The sequence below is a fragment of the Eleutherodactylus coqui genome, chromosome 6 (genome assembly GCF_035609145.1).
Source record: "Eleutherodactylus coqui strain aEleCoq1 chromosome 6, aEleCoq1.hap1, whole genome shotgun sequence".
Lineage (NCBI taxonomy): Eukaryota > Metazoa > Chordata > Amphibia > Anura > Eleutherodactylidae > Eleutherodactylus > Eleutherodactylus coqui.
Window position 1 is genome coordinate 210,431,915 of NC_089842.1, and position 24,521 is coordinate 210,456,435.

The 24,521-nt window shown below is 44.1% G+C and overlaps 1 protein-coding gene across 2 annotated transcripts in view; it reads left to right on the forward strand.

Annotated features, from left to right (window-relative positions):
* FUT8 (fucosyltransferase 8) overlaps positions 1-24,521 on the forward strand; it is a 158,414-nt gene that overhangs the window by 110,515 nt on the left and 23,378 nt on the right. For both annotated transcript variants that reach the window (XM_066608684.1, XM_066608685.1), the window contains exon 7: positions 8,219-8,456. In XM_066608684.1, coding sequence (XP_066464781.1) covers positions 8,219-8,456 — 238 coding nt within the window. The remainder of the gene's footprint in view (positions 1-8,218; positions 8,457-24,521) is intronic.

Consider the following 24,521-nt stretch of genomic DNA (forward strand, 5'->3'; position numbering starts at 1 on the left):
TCACCTCCTTCACTCATTACCACTTGTCACGTTTTTAGATTTATGAATTTCAATTTAAGGAAAATTTCAGAAAAATGTTGAATAATGTATTTTAAAAGGAGCTGTAAACTCATGGAACAATTCGTTAAAGGGACTTTCTAGTAAAAAACAAAAAGTTAAGTTTACAGTTAACTGGAGCAACCAGTGTCAGACAGCTGCTGCCAAGGCAAATGGGATCATGGGGTGCAGCAAAAGAGGTCTGGGGGCACATGATGGGAACTTGGGCTTATTTACCATTCAGAATACAACAGTTTTCTGGTACAGGTTAGGCCACAAAACTGTCTTACATGCTTGTGCCACATTTAGCATTCATTCGACTTCCCTGAAAGAGGCGTGGCCTAACTTGCTCCAAATTGACTCTAATTCCCACAGTTCTTGGAGTAAACTAAGCCAACTAATTGGTGGTTTAAACTTCGGCTGCTTTTACAGAATCGTTCAGTTGTTTCCATTCACTGTACAGCAAACTGAACAACTAAACAATCCGCGTTTCAAATTAGCGATCAGCGGACCAACGCATTATTGTCCACGTTCAATCGTTGGCCGTGTTTATGCTGAACAATAATTGTTCATCCTCGAACGATCCAATGTTTTTTCGTTTTTTGTTTAATTCTAATCATTCCGTGTTAAAGCTCCTTGAGACCAGGCGGTCTTACAACTTGACAGGTTTGTCATATGGTGATTTAATCTGGTGCATTTTAGGACTGTCTAGTCTACGTTTGCACTAACTATTAGACAGTATTAGTAAATAAGGGCCACTGTTCTTCCTCTTTACAAGTCACCGGTCAGACCACACATGGAATGTTGTGGACCGTTTTGGGCATCGGTACTCAAGAACGACATAGCAGAGTTTGAGCGGGTACAAAGGCAACTAAGGTAATAAATGGAATGGGCGGACTACAATACACAGAGGGATTATCGAAATAGGGGTTATGTAGCTCAGAAAAAGACGGCCGAGGGGCGACCTAATAACTATGTATAAATATATCAGGGGACAAGACAGAGATCTCTCCCATCATCTATTTATACCCAGGACTGTGCCTGTAACAAGGGAGCGCCCTCTACGTCTAGACCGGTGGTTCCCAAACCTTTTCAGCCATGGAGCCCTTTTAGAAGCAAAAGTTACTCATGGAGCCCCGCGGAGGGTGTAGTCAGGGGAGCGGCTTATCACATTATTTTTTTTTTACCTCCATCATTATAAAAAGGACAGGACCATTTAGAAAAAAACAGGGAGGAACACTGATCACTGGATGGGCTATATTACATTTTAGTTAAAATTAACATGCTGCGGAATTAAATCCCGCACCACATGCAGATTTTCTTCCACAGCCCGTGGATGAGATTTTCAAAGTCTCATCTACTTTGCTGCTACTGTAAATTACGCAGCAATTACGCCCTGTGTAGTAATAGTGACACACTATATTGGTGGCTCCAGTAGTAATATCGTCCCCTATATTGGTACCAGTAGTAATAGGCTCCCCCATTGCGGCCCCCAGTAGTGATTGGGCTCCCCCATTGCGGCCCCCAGTAGTGATTGGGCTCCCCCATTGCGGCCCCCAGTAGTGATTGGGCTCCCCCATTGCGGCCCCCAGTAGTGATTGGGCTCCCCCATTGCGGCCCCCAGTAGTGATTGGGCTCCCCCATTGCGGCCCCCAGTAGTGATTGGGCTCCCCCATTGCGGCCCCCAGTAGTGATTGGGCTCCCCCATTGCGGCCCCCAGTAGTGATTGGGCTCCCCCATTGCGGCCCCCAGTAGTATCAGGGTCCCCCATTGCGGCCCCCAGTAGTATCAGGGTCCCCCATTGCCTCTATGCTCTTTAAATACAGGGAGAGGTTTAGCAATGCAGATTACAATAGGGGCGATTGGGAGGGCCATGGATCCCCTTGGAGTCTCGGGCCCAGGGAGGTCGTCCTAGTCACCCCTATTATAATCTGCTATTGATCGCCAGTCTACTCACCCCTGTAGCGGTGTCCAGAAAGCCTGTACTGAGGAGTTAAACATGCAGGAACTGTGGTCAACATAGCAGCGCGGATCACAATATCAGAGCTGGCAAATGTAATCAACATTGCTATGCCGACCACAGGCCCTGCACGCTTATTACCTCAATACAGGCTGTGTGAACACCGCTATAGCGGTGCGTAGAGCGGGGGCCTAGACCCTACGTCGGAGCCCTTGACAGAGCACACTTTGGGAAACCCTGGTCTAAAGAAAAGAAGGTTTCTACACCAACATAGAAGGTAGTTCTGTACTGTGAGAGCAATGAGACTGTGGAACTTTATGCCTGAGGACGTGGTGATGGAGAACTCACTAAAAGAGTACAAGAGGGGCCTGGACACATTTTAGGAGCGATACAATATTACATGTTATAGCCATTAAATAACTTATGACGGTTTGGTGATCCAGGATACTGCACCTACAATTATCAGCATCAGCCACTACACAGGTCTTGGACCAAGGGCTTCCTCTCTGACCCGGTGTAGTCCGGCACTGAAAGCCGGCGCTGCCTTGTTAACTCGAAGCAAGTGAAGTACATTGTGCTTGATGTACATAGTAGAAATAAGTTCCAAGCAGTACTACAAGTACAATGATCTCCTATAATGTGAGGACCCCAAGTGCACCAGTCCATTCACCCTATCAGTGTATCTGGCCTGACTACTCTGGAAGTGTCCTGTTACTTCTAAACATATAAACTGGATAGTGAGTTAATCCTACATGACTGTAGAGGGGCCGACCAGGTGTACTGCCTACGTTCTGGCTTTCTCTTAATATATGCACCCTTTTCCATAGTTAGCAGCCGATTTAGCTTTCTTTATGTCCTCTGAGTGCCGGTGGGTGTTCATCAAGCCAATGCTGTGTGATCAGTTTCCTGGCCACATATAACAGCCTCGCTATCGCTATTTGTTCTTTCCTCTACTGGTAAATCAATCACATATCCCAAGACACACATACTAAAGGAACATCACTCTTCACATACATTATTAATTATGGAACGGATTTCCTGCTAATACCTTTGCAATTTTCGGTATCGGCATATCATGTAAATCAAACCAGCCATCTGAATTTTGGATCTGAGACACAACGGTGAATCCCTCACCCCAATATCATGTAAAAAAGCCGGGTTTGGTATACCCTGTGAATCAAATAGTTCTGAGACAATCCATGTCATTCACTTACGGACAAATTGGCAATCCTGTGTAGAATATCAGCCCACTGCGTATCTTCAATAGGGCCAACATCTCCTTCCCATCTGCTAGAAGGCTGTTGCAGATGACACTGAGCTTGAATATGGCCAAGTGAAGAACTTCCCCGCAGTAGAAGTGGCTGGACCAGTTAGCTCTGAAGGCACAGAATTAGTAATGACAAGGTGGTCTCTGCCCTATAAGAGTGCCATGACGGTAGGGATTTGTAAAAGTGAGCGAGTGGCAACTTGTAATCAAGTTGTAGTTGTTGTAGTAGTCCTTATCTCCTCTGCAGACACACATATAAGAGGCATCGGATACTCCTATTCCTCCAAGATTCAGAGTTTACCAGTTTATTCTGGAAGCCAACGAGTATCCCAAAGAGGAGTAAGTTGTCAACAGTTCCTAACACCCATGACTTCTCTGACCTTCCACCAAACTTTATGCATAAGGGCCAGTTGGAAAGTTCTAGAGTTACTCTTGAACTTTTGAGCTTCCAGTTCTGCAAATAGATGCGAAGCTCATAGAAAACGTTTTAACATTACGAAACTAGTGTCTCCTGTTTCTTCAGTTTCCCAGCCCCTGAAATGCTGTAACTTACAGGGGCGTGCTCTACAGAAACAGTCAGGTTAGCCCTATCTACTGCCATTTGGATGGATTTGTCCCAGTTACTAACAAGTCCTGAGTAGCTACCATATTCATTAATAATTGAAATAGCTGTTTCCAAAAATGCTCCAGAGTCGCCCCCCAAAATAACACTTGCTTCCACTCATTGACATTCCAAGAACAGCGGTCCAAGCACCATCGCAGGCGTCTCTGTGCATTCATGGCTGTGATGTTGGACTTGTGTGCCACCGCTCGTCCATGGTAACCCTTCGCATGACATTCCCTACAAAAAGCTCTGGTGCTAATGGATGTTCTAAGGGTCTATGAGACCTCTTGAGCAAGTGTTTCGGCAGACAGTGTGCGTGATGCCTCTTCGCAGCTCATACAAGGCCCTGTTGTCCACATTTGTCAGATTATGAGGTCTCTGAATGTGACCGCACCGCATACACCAGATGGTTTCCACTCCTGAATAACATTGTCAACTGTGAGCTTTGGAAGGTCCGAAGGCGCTGAGACGTCCCGTACTGATTGGTTGCTCAGGTGACATCCCACCACCGTACCCCGTTGGAAGTCTGTCATACTATACCCTTGGTGGCATCTGTACTGGGATATGCCTGTGTGATCCTCTTCTTTTATGCCTACTACCCACATATCCGGTTTGGATATCCCCTTCGCCCGTCAGCACAGGATTAGTGGGGGTCCCAGTACTTTTGTTAACCTAGTGTATGTGTGAAATGAACATACATATTCCACTGTAACAAATGGCCACTTAAATATGACACGTCATGAATCCCGCTGCCTCGCTCTTTCTTTTCATTTCCGTTCTGTTGTGGTAAATATTTGTAACCTACAATTTTAATTATATCAAGAGCGGAGCGGCTGCCTGAGCCGCGCCGTCATTAAGTATCTTAGTGCTCTTATTCGCAATGCTGCTTGTACATTTTCCCAGTTGGACTCATATCAAGAGTTTCATGCATATGTAAGAACACAGTGTAGTGTTATTCATGCCGTGCGCACCACACAAGGTCACCTTGGTATCTAGTTAAAAGAAAGATCCCGCTAACGAACTAAACCGGGCTCAAACTTTACTTTAGTGTCAATTTCTTTTTTTATTTTTATCTTGTGCGAACAAGAACACATGTGGCCTTTTATTGGTAATTGGTTCTCCAGCGGGCATGTTTACATGCTGTAGTTGCCATTTATATTGGGGGTCTTACCAGATTGGGCTGGAAAATTGTTTTTCAATGCTATACTGTAATTACAAGTATTCTCTAGACAATGGTCCCTAATTTCAGGACTGATCTGTGCAGGTACACGAGTAGTCCCAGTATTTTATGACTGCATGCACAGTACTAAAAGCAGATCAGATGTCTTAATGGCGTATTCCCATCTCAGACTCCACAGGATATGCCATGAAATTCTAAAGGCCATTTATACGCAAAGATATAATCTTTCAAATGATTGAAATATTTTGCGATCTATTTGCATAAAGTGTTAATGGCCATTAACACTTTATCATCTTCATTTGCATGTAAAAGGGGCCTCCAGGAGCTGTTTGCAGAGCCCAGTATGTGATTAATCACACGCCCAGCTGTGCACACAGCTGCATTGTTCTCTTTGCGGCTGCTGACATATTACAATGTTATCTACTGGCCCCCATGGAGATAACCGCATACGGTCTATTGAGAGATACTTTATCTCTCACTAGCTGAATGATGGATTTTAAGTTCGCCTTAAAATCCTCATTCAAGTGAAAACTGCATGATGCCTGCGTTTATATGTAACAATTATTGCTCATTTTCAGGTGTTTGAACGGATTTTAAGTGATAATCATTACGTGTAAGTGGCCCTTAATAGATGCTGGTGCCATCTCTGGACTCACACCTTTCTTCAGTTAGGGACCCCACCACCTCAGCTATCCTGAATGCCTAGGGGTAGAGCTTAGCACCTTGCCCTACCCTACTTTGACAACCCCCTTAGGAGTCAACACCAGTTATGAAAACCTCATAGCAACAGCTTACTGCACTGTTTCCATAACTTCTGTTTTCGCGCAATGCTGTTTGTATTAATGCCCACTGTCGTCTTTCAGAGTTATGGAAACGGCATAACTAGGCCAAGGTCTGCTGTTTCCATCATCTCGGCCACCTAGTACTTGGTGATGTGCCTATCTCAGCCATGTTTGGCCAAGAAGGCAACACCCCAGTGATATTCTTCTTCTATGCTTGCTATCATTTAGTTGGAACCTTCATTGTGTGTGATGGACACAGTGGTGCATGCCTTACTACAAGACATAGTTCATTATGAGGACAGATTTTTATACCCTGGAAGTAAATGATGAAGGCCCTAATTGATTGACAGAAAGTCGTCTTCTTGTAACTATGAGGAATTAATACCGAATATTGGAGAATATTATAACTTAAAAATAAAAAGAAACAAATGTTGTCATTTGCTGCTCTATTCCCCCACCGATTTAAGGACTACCACTTCCAACCTCATAGCCAGTCTTTGCTGACAAACTGCAGCGGTGACTTGCCTGTATGTGCATGTGACCACAGTAGCCAGTGGCTGGCCTCAGTAGTCTCAGGCTGTGTACCAACTAGACTAGTGATTGGCTACTGCAGTCATGTTTGTATACGGTACATGGTCAATGTAGGGCTTTATTACTGAGGATGAAATCAATGTTTTTGTGCACTTCCACTCTGGACCTTCAGGGCATGAACCTCCTTGGGACCCCACCTTGCTGGACAACAGGGGTCCCACAAACCATGTTCAGCAAACCAATGTGTAGGAGTAAAAATGGTGGTTGTTCACAAGTGGCGGATTCATTGCAGAAATTTCTGTGAGTGAAATCCCTTTTACATGTGGGAAGTTCTTTGTTCTACTTGTGCACCGATTTCTCCAAGACCCATTCAGATGAGTGAGACGCTTGCAGAAACTACAGCAGTGAATCTTCTGCATATGTTTTTGGGGTTACTGTTGTGGAGGTGGTCATAACTGGCTTAGGTGGTCCCATGGGCCACACAATGCCCTCTGGGGAAAAATTATGCAAATTAGCTCTTCTCTATGAAGATGAAAGCCTTTTCTCTAGTACAACCCAGAGATGGACATTAAAGGGAGTCTGTCAGCAGTTTTGCATTGGTAAAACTACTGACAGTGCTGGTTGGGGTAGGTGAGCAAGGTAATTGGGGTAGGTGAGCAGGGTAATTGGGGTAGGTGAGCAGCATTAATATCTTTGTCCTCAATCCTATTCGCAGCAGCACAAGGAAAACGTTTGATCACTGGTACAATGCTTTGGGACTTGCCATAAGGGCAGGACTAATCTTTAAAGTGCCCTAAACTCTGTCCATTGGGCTGCTCCACATTTCTGATTGACGTCTGCAGCGTCCAACCAGGCCACCACCACAACTAACGGTGGTGCAGCTCAAAAGACCGAGCAGATGGCACTTTCTGAAGTAGCATGCCAACGATTGACGCACCCCTCTGTCCCAGGGCAGAATTCTTTCCAGGGACTGGAAGTGAAAGTTTTATATAACCCGCTATCTGTCTAGCGCACATGGTCCCATGGATCTGCCAGTTCCAGGCCCCATTTTCATTCGTCCAATATGGCCTCCACAATCTTCTGACAGCCTAATCCACATTATGCATTGATATTGTGTTCAACTACCGACACAACCCCTCCTCCCTGATTGGCCACCACTGACCAATGGGAGCAGAGCAGCTTAAAGTGCCTTAGACTGGAGATTAAGAACCAGATAGAAAAATAGGTGAAACAAACCCAAGGTGGTGAAATGGAGGTGCTGCTAACCAGATGGCGCTCACGCAGCCTGGAGGGCGTAGGTGCACGGTGCAAACTTCCTATGTGCTTCTGCTTTGTCAGCCGTTTTTGGTTGCTCAAGGTGGGACCATATTGATGTTTATAAGCACTACATGAGGCAGTCTTCAGCTGCTGGAAGGAGGCAAAAAACGGCCGACGGAGCAGAAGTACGCTTTTTTGTCAATGAGTGTAATATTGTGGCTACAGATATGATTACAACACCTCCCCCAACACCCCGCCCCATCCAGCGCTATCAGCAGTTTTCCATTGGCCAAAAACTCCCCTTTAGAATTCTACATAAGTATTATTCACTGATGGCATAGGCAGCATAATGTGTTTCCATCATGTATATGGTTAAATATGGCTCTGCGGAAAAGTAAAACTCGACGTTTGAGTTGGCGATGACTCCAGAAGTTCTGCACGCTTCTGCACACTTATTGCTGTGCGACTTGGACTACTTGCTGGCTGTTGAGGCGCCACATTTGCAGTTGATCAAGTTCTCGTTTGTAGATGATTTCTTTGTTCCTTGAATGATTTTACAAGGGTTTTTTTTTTTTTATAAAATTCTTTGTTTTAACCGCAGAATCCAAAAGATTGCAGCAAAGCAAAGAAACTGGTGTGTAACATCAACAAAGGCTGCGGCTACGGATGCCAACTTCACCACGTGGTCTACTGCTTCATGATCGCCTTCGGCACCCAGAGGACCCTCATACTGGAGTCACAGAGTTGGAGATACGCTACCGGCGGATGGGAGACGGTCTTTAAGCCAGTCAGTGATACGTGTACGGACAGGTCTGGCACAACCACTGGACACTGGTCAGGTCAGTCGCTTACCCGTTCTTGTGTTGATAATCCGGACGTCTCTTATGACCCCGCGCGTTGCTGCGGATGTAATCTAGCCGCAGCATGGCTGCATCTGTCATTTGCTATAAGGCTCTCTCCACTCGCCACTGACCTTTATTTTCCCAGCGATCTGACAAACGTTGTAGATGACTCTGAGAAATTCATGGAGTGTGATGCCTGCGTCCTTCACATACTTGACTCATTAACGCCGGTCTCACATTCCGCTGAGCGCACCCTTGCTGACTCGCCCATGAACCGTAGATCTGCAGAATGTTTTTCACCTGGAAAGTTTTCATTTGGGAAGTTTAACCGCCTTCCTCTGCTACCGGCATCGTTCTACCATCATTTAGGTCATTGCACATCCATATATTCGTTGGTCATACTCTACCGGGCTGTTCAGTAAATAGCGGGAGTAGTTTTACATATGACACATTTACAGTGGGGATGGGATGCTCTAAAGGTCCATTTATACAGGCCGAGAAGAACTACTGTAACGAGCGCAAGGCATGGGCTTGTTCTCACACAGCAGACGATCGGCTTTATGTGGACGAACAATCATTAATGCCATCGTTCATCCCCATACATCTATTATGGTCAGCTGCACATCTCTCTGCGCAGCCAGCCAGCATTTTTATGCTTCCATAAATGAGCAGATCCGCTAACAAACAAGCATTTGCTCGTTCAATGGCTGATCATGTGCACATTCAGACAGGTCGATCGGGAGAACAAATGTTTGTGTCTGATGATCATCCTATGGAAATGGACTTTTAGTCTCAATGGCAGCAAGTTCTTAGTTGTTAAAGAAGTAAGGAAAGTTTTGAGTACCAAGTAAACTTTGTAGTTCCTCTTTGTTGGCTGTTGTCTTGCCAAAAAAGGCGCACCCTGCAGTAAGTTTATAAATATTAATGAGCTGGATCTTCCTGGTAGCGTGGAGTCACTGCGCATGTGTACACATGTTCTTAGTTTATGTATTAACCGTTTTGCATATTTATATTTGCATTGTTTGTTTTCACATTTTTAGAATTGGTAAAATTGAATCTGTCAGCAAACTTAAAAACAAGTGTTTAATTCTCCTGTAGCACCTCCGTAGGAAAAAGTAGGTATTACACAGACCCTATAACTCACTATCTACTATCCATCCATCTCTGGGTGATGCATTCTTCTTGTTCACAATTTCTTGATTCGGTATTAAAGTGGTTTTCACATTAATGACATTTATTAACTATTCACATGATGGGGCTAAAGGTCTGTCCCCTTAAACCCCCAGTGATTCTGGCTTCCCCATGTGAATGTAATGGCGGTGCACATGCGTGACCACACCTCTATTCACTTCGTCAGGAAGGAGGGAGATCAATGCACTCTGCAATCCCCCTCCATCCCATACAAGTGAATGAAGCGGTGGTCACATGTGCCCAACGCTATTTGAGTTGTAGGTACACAGATCTCAGGAGATCCTAGCTATTGGACCCCCAGATATCGGCCATTTTTCCTCATCCTGTGGATAAAGAATAAATGTCACTCTTAAGAAAACCCCTTTAAGAATCCAGTCTGTTACGGTGAGGGCTGAAAATACCTAGCGGTTATATTTGCAGTATCACCTGATTAGTAATATCCATTAGTTAGGTTTTCATACATTGTTTTCTTTTTTCAAGATTTTATATTTCAGTTTTGTACTTGTATCTACTTTTTACTATATGCAAAGTGCTATAAAAGCATCAAGTCCTCTCTGCCATCTGTCTTCCTAAATTAAGTGACTGTATACAGTTTTCTTTTGGCTCAGTCAGAAATGTTCATGGCAATTAGTGTCAATGGCAGCGCCACAACAGATCCTGACATTAATTGGAACTTACTGGGCTATGAAGCGTAATGGGAGGCTGGCGGCCACTCCAAACAATGAAGAAGTATGTATAATGCGACTGGGTACCAATTCTTGCTCTTTCTAGAAATGGTAAATGAACTAATTGAATAAACTAAACTGCTGGGAAGTCACATAATAAGTCATGTGATGGCTGGAGCTAATGCTGGATGTGGCACCACTGCGGATTGGTGATTATAGAGGTTGTCTCATGAAGAATGCCCTCTCCATACGGCATATTGGGGTAAGACGCCCCTCTGTAAGCTAGAACAAAGAGCTGCTCTACGTGAGATGTTCCCGTTCTGGTGGACTCAAGCCGTCCTTGCATTACATGGATAGCATTTCAACACCGTTGTCCCCTTGCAGCGGTCAACGGACTTAAGCTTCCTCTGGCAAAGTCAGCTGTTTGTTGGTATTTGGAAATGGGTTGTGTCCTTGAGACAAACCGTTGTAAAGTCATTGATGGCATGTTACTAGGGTATGGCATGACTTCCTGCCAGGAACCCCCACTGATCCTTAGATTGAAGGTGCATAAAGGGGTTTTCCTGGACTAAAATATTGTTGACCTATCCTATCTTCAAGATAGGTCATCACTATCACATTGGTGGGGGTCTACTGCCCGGAACTACCCGCCATTCAGCTCATTCGTTATATAGCTTTTCTTCAGCTCAGACCCATTCGAATGAATGGGATTGAGCCCCTATGCCAGACGCCGCCACTACAGAATGTATAGCGCTGTGCCTGCTATGCTGCAGCACTCACCCAAGCATACATCCTATTCAAACACTTGATCAGCGGGAGTTTCAGAAAAGTCTTAGGACTGACTAGCGTTGGGGTAGTGGGGGGGGGCCCAGGCCCCCCTGCACTGCCCCACTTTGTCAGCCGCTCCGTAGGCAACTACAGCTCAGCCCCATTCACTTTATTGGCACTGTGTTTGTCATACTCTGTACAGTGGTTGACCAGGAGCTTCACGGTGCAAGAGTAAGCTCTCAGGATCTTGGTGGGTCCTCAAGGTTGGACAGCTATTGATGATTTTCTAGTGAGGTGCCATAGCATTCTCAGATGGATGATATACTCCTTTAACTCCTACCTGCCCCATGATTTACTATTATGTCATGGAGGCGTGGGCCTGAACGCGAAATGCCATAGTCGTAAGGAATGGACATGGTGCTAGCGCAACAATGTCATCAGAAGGTGTCAGCTATAACACGTACCTGACGCCCTGCTGCAATATGATTCTGGTTGTTTAACCTCTAAGATGCTGGGGTCAGTAGCCACCATGGTGTCTACAGGGTAAATACTTTTTCCCAGTAAAAAGGAAAATACAAAACCATATCCTTAAGTAGTATCGCTACGTCAGACCTGTACTATAAGAATAGCACTTTATTTAAGCCACATGGTGAATGCTGGTGAAGGTAATGGTTATTATACAGCGTGTATCCCCTCAAAAAGGTATCAGTAAAAATTGTAGCTCGCCCCAAAAAAGAAAAAAATCTCTTACACAGCCCAATCGACAAAAAAATTAAAAAAGTTAGGGGAGTCGGAGTATAGTAAGACAAAAACTAGTGTTTTTATTATGCATTAAAGGAGTAAAACTAACTATAAATTTGGTATCGCTGTAACCGTACTGACCATGCAGAATAAAGATAATATGTTATGTATACCACATGGTATAATAGCCTTTTTTGTACTTTACTCACTCCCCACACGAAAAAAAAAACTGCAAAAAAAAAAAGTGTTTTTTGGAATGGAGAAATGAAAAAGCAAGAAAAAATTATCACATCCTTAAGGCCAAGTAGGCGATCATTAAAGGGTTAATGGGTTAAATAAGTTTTTCTTCTCTCCATCCGAGACACATCTACTTTATTGTTCTTTACCAAGTGTGTATGTTTGGCTTTATATTCATGGCACGTTGGTTGTCAGATTGGGACTGGATCCAATTGCTAAGTGAGGTGTAAAGGAGAAGCCTCCTGTTGGATCCAGTCGTGGGTATGACAAGGCCAGCGGCGCGTGACCCCCGTTATGGACGTGTACGAAGTCTGTACCGGATAATTTGTGAATTATATAATTGGTGCTTTTAATTAAAGCAATTATATAAGAGGACATCGTCATGGTAATATCTGAGGACCGTTACCTGGGGCGTGTATATGCTTAATGAGCAGCGACAGCAGAGAGGGAATTGGGAAGTTTTACAGCAATGGAAACAATCAGCCCATTCACATTTATTCTTTCTGCTATACGGTGTGGCGCTTTAAGGTAGTTTAACCTGGCATAGGCTTTGATATAACATGCAAGGAAATCATAAATGATATAATTATGAAGTGACATTTCAGGTCCGTTGATAACCGAGTATTGTATCTAAAGCCAAGTCAAGTGAAACCGTCACATTGTACATATTTGTACCTGGCGTTAGGGATAGGGTCCACACCATATATCAATGCTCCTGTTCATTACATCACGTCACCCCATGTCCAGCACTTAGCTGTAATCTTTGGGGAAAATCTGCTACTGTGAATTTTCCTGCAGCGCCTCCACAGGGAAATCTAAGTATTATACAGTGCTCATTTAAAGCAGTTGAGTTGTCTATGAAGTGTTGAACAGGTCGGGTCCTTTAGAGCAAGAGGTATTCTTTGTAACCGCTCTCCAACCTGACCAAGATATATAATCGGAAAATGGGATTTTTGCACTTGGCTATTCTGTTGTTTCAACAGGTTATTCTGCTTCTACCTCTGTTCTGAGGTTAGAAAACCACTTCATGCAGAATATTCCCTTAATCTCTGAGCAGGTCTGTGTCCTGACCGTACTCTTGGAAGAAGGAGCTGTTTTCATCAGACAGCTAGTCCCTCGATTGTGAGAGCAATTTCACGTCAGGAGAAGAGGGGGGTGTACTAAGTTCCCATAGCGGATATGTTGTAATCATATAATTAGCCCAAAGGCATATGACTCTGTGAGTTGTGCCTGATGAGCTCCAGCACACGTTACATTGAAGAGCGCAGGGTCCGCCATCCGTGCGCTATACGATCTGCACAGACTCTGCACATTGTATGTCTTATCCTCGTCTGTGAGAACTGACTAGAATAGGACATGCCACCATTTCTTTCACAATGGTCCGTGTTATAAATTGTGCCTTTTATGCTGCGGATCTTCAGTGCGATTTGCATCTCTTCAAATGAGGGGGTAAAATCCGCTACATGTATTCCGCTGTGGAGAATACACTGTGTGCATCAGAGCAGCTTTGATAAGGCCAAAATGTGATGACTAGGTCCGAAGATCTTCAAGACCAAGTTTGTGGAGTGTTCCCGGTATGTTGTGGTTAATACCTACCAAAACTAGTCCAAGGAAGGACAACCGGTGAACCAGTGACACAGTCATGGGCAGACTGGACTTATTGATGCATGTAGTATGTGAAGATTGGCTGTTTACTCCAATCCCGCAGAAGAGGGACTGTAGTACCAAGTGCTGAAAAAGTTATTGCTGACTGATAGAAAGTTGTCAGTTGACACAGGGCATTGCGGTGTATGGGGCTGCGTAGCCAATGAACAGTTGGGGTGCCCATGCTGACCCCTGTTCATCCCAAAATTACCTACAATGGGCACATTCAGAACTGAACCATGTGAGATGAGCTGGAAAAACGAGTCCAATCCATGGAGGTTCCTACCGGGACATAAGGGATCTGCTACTACTGTCATGGTGCGGATACCGCAGGACATCTTCACAGGTGGAGTCTATGCTTAAGAGTCAGACTTGTTTGGGGACCTAGTATTAGGCTGGTGGACATTATGGGTGCTCTACCCAATAAATCTACTTTACCAAAACTATAGTGCAAGGCTTGAGAAGTTGGAAGCTTGATGGCTCCATTACCAGTTAATATAAGATTACAGTGATCAGACGATCATAGCTGATCTGTTGTACATGTCCTGGACTCCGTTGTGTGACCACCTGATGGGTTACTATGTATCAGGACGTCTTCCTGACTTTCTTGAAAGTTCCTCTTGAGCCGGATGTGCTAATTGTTAGTTTCATAGCAGCGATGTGTGTCCTTCCTAGTAAGTAGGGAGATTAGCACTTGTACATTACTGCCGCATAATATCATTGCAGAATAATTGCACAGGAATAGCATTCATTAATCCGCTGCAGATCTTATCACTTGGGCTCTCTTGCTTGCTCTTCACAGCACAATGAATCGCCGTAAATAAAATGGTAATCTATCCGATCTTAATCAGTTCTGCTATTACACCTCACTTCTCTCACAAGTGCAAAGATCGGAAGGATGGCGTCTCCCTAAACAGCTGCGCAGATCCCATGATAAAATATTCATGCTTATTACTGCTGGATGATATCTGAAGGTCTAGCAGCGTTATATACTAAACCTCCATCATTAATATGGATGTTAACTCTTCCCTGTCTTCTGGGGGATCTCCGCCAGTAACGTGGGCGCACCTTGTACTTCATAGAGTTACCTGACCTTCACATAACGCAACTCCAGGTTCTCAGCATTGGGCCTTTGGATAGACAGTCTTATATATATGTGGTAGGTGTATATATGAGGAGGACACTACATGTACAGGTGCTCTTGTATTTCTTTGCATTGAGAACATGCATATTCATGGCATTCCCTTATGGAGCATTATATTACCTGTTGCCTTTGATTTCACTTTTACCCTTCATGAATAAACTTTTACAGATGTTATGTGGCAATGTATGTCATAAAGATAACCTAAGCTAAAAATGGATCCCGGTTTCAACCTCCATTGGCTTTACTTGGCCAATGCCATATTCGAATGACCTTGCTGGAGCACGGAGCTGGAGACACTTTGGAGAAGACTCAAGCTTGCCCTAACCATTAACAATCCGGCTGACTTCTATCTCCGAGGACAGGAAATGTCCTCCTATGCTGGTCCAATATCTGGCTGGCTATACTTGCCCCAGCTTCAGCGGCACGTATGCCGGACCAGCCTGGCTTCACGCCACCCAATTGAAATAAGCAACACTTTTGGTTGGAATAAACATATGTTTTTACAGGGAAATCTTCTATTTTTTTGGATGTGGGTAACTTTGGTCATTCTGTCCTCAGGGGTAGACTTCAGCTGACCGGTTCCATAGCTGATCTTTAGTGGAATTACCCGGAGTAATTGGGGTAGAGTACAGCTGTGTAATGGCCATTATAAGGGTCAGCGGGCACACCAGACCTTGTCACTTCTTCCCTGTACTTGCTGTACCTACCCCTCATACTACTGAATGTGAAGCCTGGTGATGTGCGCTGTGCTTCCTCTTCCTCTTGTCTGTAGAGTCTTTCTGTTATCGTGTCATGCTAATCGGGTCACTTACCTCTTCTTTCTCTTTAACAGCCTACTGCACTGGATCCACAAATCCTGTGAAGGCAGCAAGCGCACAGAAGTGTAATTTACAACTTTTTTGTTGTCCTTTTTTATCTGTTCCACCCATCTTTCTTTAGTGTCCTTGTAAAGAACCGCAGCGGCCATGTATCAGTTGTGTCCTTTGTAAGAACTGCCGCCATTATATGGTGGCCATAGATGGGCCAAACACATTGCTAAATATGGAGCTTGTTACGAGTGCCATATATACAACCTATTTGCCCAGTTTTGTATCAGTAGTGGACATATTGATACATGAGCTCCTGTGTGGTTTTAAAGCTACAGTCCTATGCACACTTAAGCATGTAAAGTACACGGCCTGGGTCCTACTGACAGGATTTACCTGCAGGTCCAGCTTACAGCTGTAAATCTGGCATACACTTCATTAAATGGGTTGGCCGGGGACCGGACAACATTCGCTCTATACCACCGAGATAAAATAGCTAAATCAGCTGTACCTACCCGTCTTATGCCACTGTGGTCCAGCGCTATAGCCCCTTGGTCCTCCCGCTGTGTGGTGCTGCAGTCAATCAGAGGCCACAGAATCGCTGGTCTAAACACCTGGCATCGAGGGGCTCAGGATGTAAGCGCTGATGCCAGGAGAAGCGGCTTTGAACCTGCAGCGGTCACGTCATATCCGGTGGTGACATTATAACAAACATGGAGGATGGTGGGACTACTGCTCTAGATCATGGCGGCAGAGGACTAGTACATACAGCTGATTTAGATATCTTAGCACAGTGGGGGTGGTATAGGGGGACAGATGTCCAGTAAGCCGACAACACCTTTACCCTCATTATTTAGCTGGGACTGAAGATCTATTCGGTCTCCTCCTGTGTCAGTCTCCATGGAGCATGTGCCCTTTCCTTGGAATCGGCATCCACTCTGAGCTTTTTATATAGCATCCGCTAGCGTCTACGAGTGCTATATATGGGTGCCATAGATCAAGAAACCCACTCCATGGGCTTATATACCTTAGAGGCACTAGGACCCTTATTTGTCCCATTTTCTTTACTATTGGTCCTAGTTTGATCTTTGCACCCCACTGTTATTTGGAACAAGGAGGCCTCACAGGAGCTCCCTGAAGTCTTAGACCCTTTCCAGATGGCATATTTCCAGTCCAGGGATGGTTCCATCCTGGTTTCCATCTTATATGCAGGAAACTGTATTGGGACAGAACTATAGGGGTCAATGTGTGAGACCTGGAGACCTCTTGGGTCTTCGTTTCACAGTTTCCATCACTTCCAGTCTTTGGATAGAAAATTATGGAGGACGCCCTATACCGTTTTCTGCATAGAAGATGGAACAGGGCTGTTATGGAAAAAATGCTGTCTGAGAAAACCCTGAATGTGGTATATAGAGGCTTTACAGCTGTTTGTAAGATTTGCCTGCTCGTAAATTGTATCTCAACCAATAGGATATTCCTCCAAGAAGTTTGCTACTAATGGTAGCAGAAAAATAATCTGACAAGTCTTGCAATTAGTTGCACGTCATTTTAGACTTGCATTATGTATGTTCATCTGCAATTAAATGGGATCTCTGACCCTTATGATTCCCATCCCTCAGTGAATCGTACTGGATGACGGTCTTCCCTGTTATTATATACATATCTATTTCACCGCTTCATGAAAGCTCAATAGTTCAGTGTTTTAACTAGCTTGTGACTACCCTACCACAACTGTGTGTAATGCACCAGCATGGACTGTACCTTTAAATCCATGAGGTCCTTTTATTGTTTTATTTTAAGTTAGCAGTAGTAATTGTGCGCTAGATGTTACAGTAGCACCACGAACCGCTCCCTGTGTCCCCTGGTTGTTCTCTAGAATATCTGTGTCTTACTTCAACAGCTGCTGATGCCTATAAAGGAACATCAATCCATTAATGTTAGGAGGGGTTCCCAATAATAAACTGCTGGAATCTGTGGGAGAACCAGCAGCAAAGGGTCAGATTCACTACAACTACACCTCCAGGGAAATGAAGCATTACACTCTTCTGGTTTAAATGAATGCGCTGTCTATGTACTTGCCACATCTTTCGGAGCAAGAGATACTCTCTGTAGCTGCTGTCAGCTCTGGTAAATGGTAAACCTGAACGGGAATCCCACTTGTGTTATACTTCAGAAATCCCTAGTACAGTATATGAAAATATATTCATAAACCAGACAACCACTTTGATTTTTTTTTTCTGTTCATTTCCTTTCGAAATACAAAAGTAAGCATTTTTCCTCAATAGCCTGCATTGACTGTTTTCTTTCTTTTTTTTCTGTAGAGTATGAGTAACTCCTGTACATAGCTGGCTGTGCTGCTGCTTCTGATATAGGTCTGACAGCACCCTGCTTCTAGTTCTGTTGACTTTATGCTCTTGCCTTCCTTTCTGTCAGTGTTAGGCTGGTGACAAGCAAGCATATTCCAGCCGCATGTTACATGCAAACTGGACGCAAAACACCTTGTCTGGAACGGACATAATTTGTTGTTGTAGGATGACAGAATTTCACACAATATACTCACGCAGAGAATGCAAAATATTTATAATGAAACCAAAGAGTAGGAGAATGGGAAATCTAACCCTAACCACTAATGCAGTGAGACCCTACCTAAAGGCGGAGCACTTGTCCTTGCTGAGGGCAACCCTATGTCAGGGACCTTGGGCAACCCTGACCCTCAGTAGTTAGAAAAGAGGTATAATGATTAACATCTATACAGTACATATATATAGTGGTAAACAGGCACGTAATGTACCAGCTGTAATACCAGTAAGTCAGGAGATGGATATTACAACACCCAATTACCCTTAACACCAAACAGACTTATCTGACCTGCCAGGAGCCACCGACTAGACCACAAACACTTTCTCAGACTAGAAGTGTAACTGGCGTCCTCCATGAGGAGGAGCCAGAAAAAATGTGCTCAAAAAAGCCCTCAGCTGACCAATCCATCAACATATCAGCAAAAACGTGCTCACGTCAGCATCCAATATCGTAATGGATCATAGCATGTGCCGGTGCATGGATCATGTGGGCTAAGGCTATCGCCGTGGTGTCACCCGCGTTAGCTGCGACACAGCATTTGTGCTTCCACAATACGGACAAGTGTCCCAGCAAAACTATGAGCATCTCTATGATGCTCAGAGTTCAGGTCAGGAGACCTGTAGTCAGGCCAGGACACTTTTCCATATTACGAATGCAGAAATGCGCTACTTTGTCGCCAGCCTTAAAAATACCAGTAAAGAGGGGGAAGTTGTACAGAGCAATTCAAACAAGTCCAGATCACAAATGCTATATTGTACATAAGTGTAGATATGCATGCACTCCAGGGGAAGGAGGAGAGATCAAGCTGTGCAAAGAGAATGCAGACTACGGGCGGAGGATCACACACTCCTTAGCGTCAGTGTCTGTCTGCACAATGGCAGAGAGACCCAATATGAGCTGTAAAGGGGGACTGGAATAGCATTGTGCTGATACATGAGAGCCTCTGACGGCAGCAGCATCCTGGACGCACACATCTCACATCCAGCATGTATTACTAGGAGGGACAGACTCATTAGAAAAGTTTGAAACTATTAGCAACTTCTAAAATGCATGTAAGGAGGGGATATTGGGGTCTGAAAATGAATGAAGGCACAGTGTGCCTACTAACTTATGTAAAAATCCTTATCCTTGTCAAATGTGTCCACAGCTTTAAAAAATACATTGAGGAAGCCAGAGAACCTCTAAAAGCAGATCCGTCACCATAATATGCTGCCCTGGCAGTCCAAACTGGACAGAAAACGACGGGCTTTTATGATAAATCTGCTGCTAGATGAGACCACTCAGTGTCTCTAGTAAGCTAGAAAACGGCAAACGGAAAAGAATAAAAAGGCTGTGTCGTCTGGAGAATGTCAAGAACTCCATAATGTCAAGTGCTGATTCATGGCGTCTCGAGGATCCAGGAAGAACGCTAAAGAATGACAGTGAGAACTACAAGAAGTCACAATATAATAGCAGCAGCCTTAATACAACTGCTATCCACTGTAACGTAGGTGGGATAGGAAGGCAGCAGACCTCTGATTATGGTCTGATATCGGACTATTTGATGGATAAACCTGGCCATCAGCACCAAATTGCCCATTGCAATGAATCCTTAATGCATTTGTGGGTAGATGCACAACCTCCAGTCCCAACGGTAATTCACATGACACAGTGATGACGACTAATGGAGGAGAGAAAAATTAAATGTTCAGACCTGAAATGATTTGGGCATATGTCATAGTCTGGCCTAGTACCCGGCTACCTGGCTGTCTGAGTGGGCGAGAGAAGGAGGTTGATGGTTACAACAAAGAAACAATTCTCTGGTTTCGCAGACCTATACATTTTAGCCTCCTATTGGCTATTCGAATTGTTCAGACTGGCCATACATGTCCAATTACACGGCCTGATGGACGAACAATCTTTCTTAGGTGTTTTTCAGCAAAAGTTTGTGGACGAAAGATCCACAAAAAAAAAAGCTCGGCAGCCGACGTCCCACATACAAAAATGCTCGAGTCTCCCATTGTAGTCAATGGGGTTCATTACTCGAGTAGAGCTCTTGAATTTTATGAAAAGCTTGTCTCGAGCATTTGGGTGCTCGCTCATCTCTATTACATTTCACCCAGCAAACAATCATATTAGTTCAAATTGTCAATTTCTGTCAAATTGTCTCTGTGGGCACCTTTAGTAAGTTTATATACCATCCTTAACTTCACTTTATTAGTTCCATGCATACAGTTTAATCAGTACTACTTGCTAAAATAGTTGTAACTGTAAGCACCAGCCAATATGTGTACCAAGTATACTGAATGTTCTTGGATTCTCCCACATTACAGAAATTTGAGAAAATAAAACTAAAAGTGAACTATAGACACCTATGGTAGAGTGTAATTCATGCTCAGTGCTGTGCAGGAAGCAGTAGCAGGAGATGAGCTGTCCCCATCCCCATTTATCACTCACTAGTGGATCCTGTGTTATCTGCCTCCGGGTTTAGAATAGAGATGGTATGTTACATTGTAATCCTGCCTGTAATGATCAGACTCTGCTGACTCTTTCCTGGGCTACACAGCACAAGCCGATAAGTGATCTCTTGAATTGTCAGTCTACAAAATAAGTTGTTTTAATGTAAATAGTGAGATGGAAAATCACAGTAACCATTTTTTTCATTTCTGATGATCGTCCCACTCTGTATGGATACTTTTTTGCAACTTAAAAAAAAATTTGGAACCAGACGCCTCCCTGATTGTGTTGTATGATGGAGAAGTATCTGACTGTATTTCTCAGCATTGAGGACACCATTAATCTTGACCAAATTCCCAACTGCATTTGCTGAAATGCAGCCCCAAACTTGCAAGGAGCCTCTACAATGCTTCTTTACTGCCTGCAGACACTCATTATTGTACTGCTTTCCATCATGCTTCACTGTTGGCTGCAGACACTTATTATTGTAACCCTCTCCATCATGCTTCACTGTTCCCTGTAGACAATCATTATTGTACCACTCTCCAACATGCTTCACTACTGTTGCCTGTAGACACCCATTATTGTACCGCTCTCCACCATGCTTCACTGTTGGCTGCGGACACTCACTATTGTACTGCTCTTCACCATGCTTTATTGCTGCCTGCAGACACTTATTATTGTACCACTCTCCATCATGCTTTACTGCTGTCTGCAGACCCTCATTATTGTACCGCTTTACAGCCCCTTGGCCAACAAACTGCTTTCTGTTACAGCCAAACATTTCACATTTTGATCCATCAGTCCAGAAACCTACTGCCACTATCTGCACCCAGTTTCTATATTTTTGTGCATAGTTGAGTCACTTGGTCTTTGTTTCTGCATGGAGGGTTTGGCATTTTGAACACAATTCTTCCATGAAGACCACTTCGGTACTAGTGTATCTTGTCTCCACCAGAAGAATGGGTGGAGATATGGACTTCTGGACAGAATTTGACAAACAGTAGATGGGTGTCCCTGGGTCCCACTGATTTCTGGTAGTTCTGAGCTGATGGCACTGCTGAACATCTTCCAATTTATAAGTGAAGTAAGCATGATGTGTCTTTCATCTCCTGCACTAAGTTTCCCTGAATGTTGCATGTTTCTTTGTGCTTCTTCAAAAGAGCTTGAACAGCTCACCCTGAAACCTCAGTCTGCTTTGAAATCTTTGCCTGGGAGAGACCTTGCTGATTCAGTTTACTTCCATAGTATCTGGTTGCTGTGATCAGTCTTACCATGGTGTTTGACCTGTGACGTGAAACTGTCTTCCACAACCTCACCTTTGTAGCAGAATTTGGCAGTTCCTCGCCCAGTTAAGCTTCCTACACAACGTTTTCTGTTAACCTCTATGTTTCAACCTACATATGAAAACGATGATCATTATCACCCCTTTGGTATAATTGGTTAATCATGCACATGACTGTAATCCTATAAATTCCCTGAAGTGTACCTAAAAGAACTGATGCTGTTTCGAAGGCAAAGGGCGATCACAACAAATACTGATTTTTGACTTCTCTTTTGTTCATTCACTTTGCCTTTTGTTGTTGTGACACAATTGAATTAACATTTCTGTATTTGACAGCATTCTTTGCAGTGTTTTTCCATACCTGCCTAAAACTTTTTTTCTCTTTTTGGAAAGTAGAAGTGGTGATGCATAGGAGCTGTATACACAACCCTGTAGGGTGTTGGTATTGCAGACTATTAGTAGAGTCCCTTCATTTTACATTGGAGCAGTAAGGTTGCAGAAGGGGTTACGTTTTTACTTTCGAGCAGGTGCATAACAATTTGGTCAGAAATTGAGTTATGATGAGCGCTATAAAGGCTCGGGATTTATAGAATACATTTTTATAGCATATTATTTCAAACATCTTTCAGCTGTAAGGAAAAGGTACTTGGGATTTGACATCTGACTCTCACAAGCAGATTTATGGTTTTTTCTACCTGTTGGCTTCACGTCGGGCCATTTTTTTTGTGTGATTATTTGGTGTATTTTTCTCTTGCCAGCCTTTGTTCTGTGCTTGAATAGCGTAACAGAGTCACAGCGAGTATAACATTCATTTGTACTTTTAGTCTTTTTGTTTCGCAGTCAGATCCATTGCCTCAGATTGAATGAGCAAATAAATGACCTCCACTTGCGGCTATTCTAATATGTTTGCTTTAGCTATCAGTTGCTGGTTTGGGACGTGGCCTAGTTTTTGTGTACTTTCTGAACATAATACAGCAGTCATTGCATCCGTTATATGACACAGTTCACTCTACTGTAGCTAAACAAGTCACTTAAGGCATTTGTCTTATTAGATGTCATTGGAGATTTAGGATGGCGGCTATTAACTCAGTACAAATCAAGGCCGGAGTCACTTTAGTGCCTGCAGGGTGAAAGTAGGAGACAGCGGTTATGGAAACAGTGATCACGTTTTTTAATAACTTTTTAGTTTTGATGAAGTAGGATGATGGGCAGGTGTCAGATGTGGCTTGATGAAGGAAGACTTATTGGACCAACCTAGTGTTACACACTTTGAGGCACTCTCAATAGGTATTGTTGCCAGTAAGAACGCCTGCTCTATTAGTGGGGTTCCACACATACCGTTGGATAGAAGCTCCAGTCAATCAGATTTTGAGCAATTAGGTGATACGTAATTGGGTAGAGACCAGGAGACCATATTATATCAAAACAAAGTGTACTCCACAAACCAAAACTGGGAAGGTACATTTTATGGCTTCAGGCCTGGTGGTGACAGGAGCTCTGTTTCTTTTTAAGACATCTGCATTTTGAGCATGCTCAAAATCCAAAAATGAATAACACATGCTCTGGCTCTTCGTCAATGCCAGACGCATTTCTGGAGTACACTCTAGCTGTTCATTATTACTGGAGCATACCCCATGGAGCATACTCAGATTGTGCTGGCTGTGCTTCATCCAAAAGCAGGGCTGAAGGCCGGCTGCACACGGGCAGGTCGGACTCCGCATGCGGGATTCCCGCAGCAAAGTTCAACCCGGTTCCTAGCCGGTGACCCCAGCTTACCTGTCCAACGTCTTCTCCTCTGCTGCGAATCTGTCAGCTGGAGCGCCGGTTGGCACATGCGCCGTACAGAGGACACTGCGCCGTCACTATGGCGATGACACGGCCTTCTCTGCTGCGAATGTGCCAGCTGAAGCACTGGCACATGCGCAGTTGAGAGGACATTGTCGCTATGGCAATGACTGTTCTCCTGCGGCCATTCTGCAATGATGATTGCAGAAGGGCCACAGGACGGTCGGCTTCCATTGACTGCTCGGGGGCAGGAAATTGCGTTTTCTCATAACATGCTATGGGCTGAATTCGGCTCCGGAGTTCACAATGAAAATCTGCCCGTGTGCAGGAGGCCAAAAGCAGAGCTGCAAGGATGTAGCTGACAAGTATAAAGCCAGTTCTCAGTGTGATAATTTGTGTTGTGGTCTGGCTGGTCTGTACTGAGCCGGCTAGAATGGAGGGAAGGAGATCCTCTGCTGTTCATGATTGCATCAGCTCGTTCTGCACTCCAGCAGGTCACATGATTCACTCTATGGTGTCACGGGTTACTCTGGGAGTAAACCAAAAATGTGAAAATGAATATGCCTTTAGTCACTCTAATAATCGGGATAAATCTTGGACACTGCAATTATGACTTTTGTGTCAGCTAATCAAGTAACTGACCATTTCTTTACTGCAACTCTCTGGTTGGCGGAGAGTCCCTCTCCAGACACGAGACACTCTGTGTACATCTCTCAACTGCATCCACTACTCTCTCGTGCAGCTCTCTTTTGTCATGTGGGGCTATCCCACAGACTATGG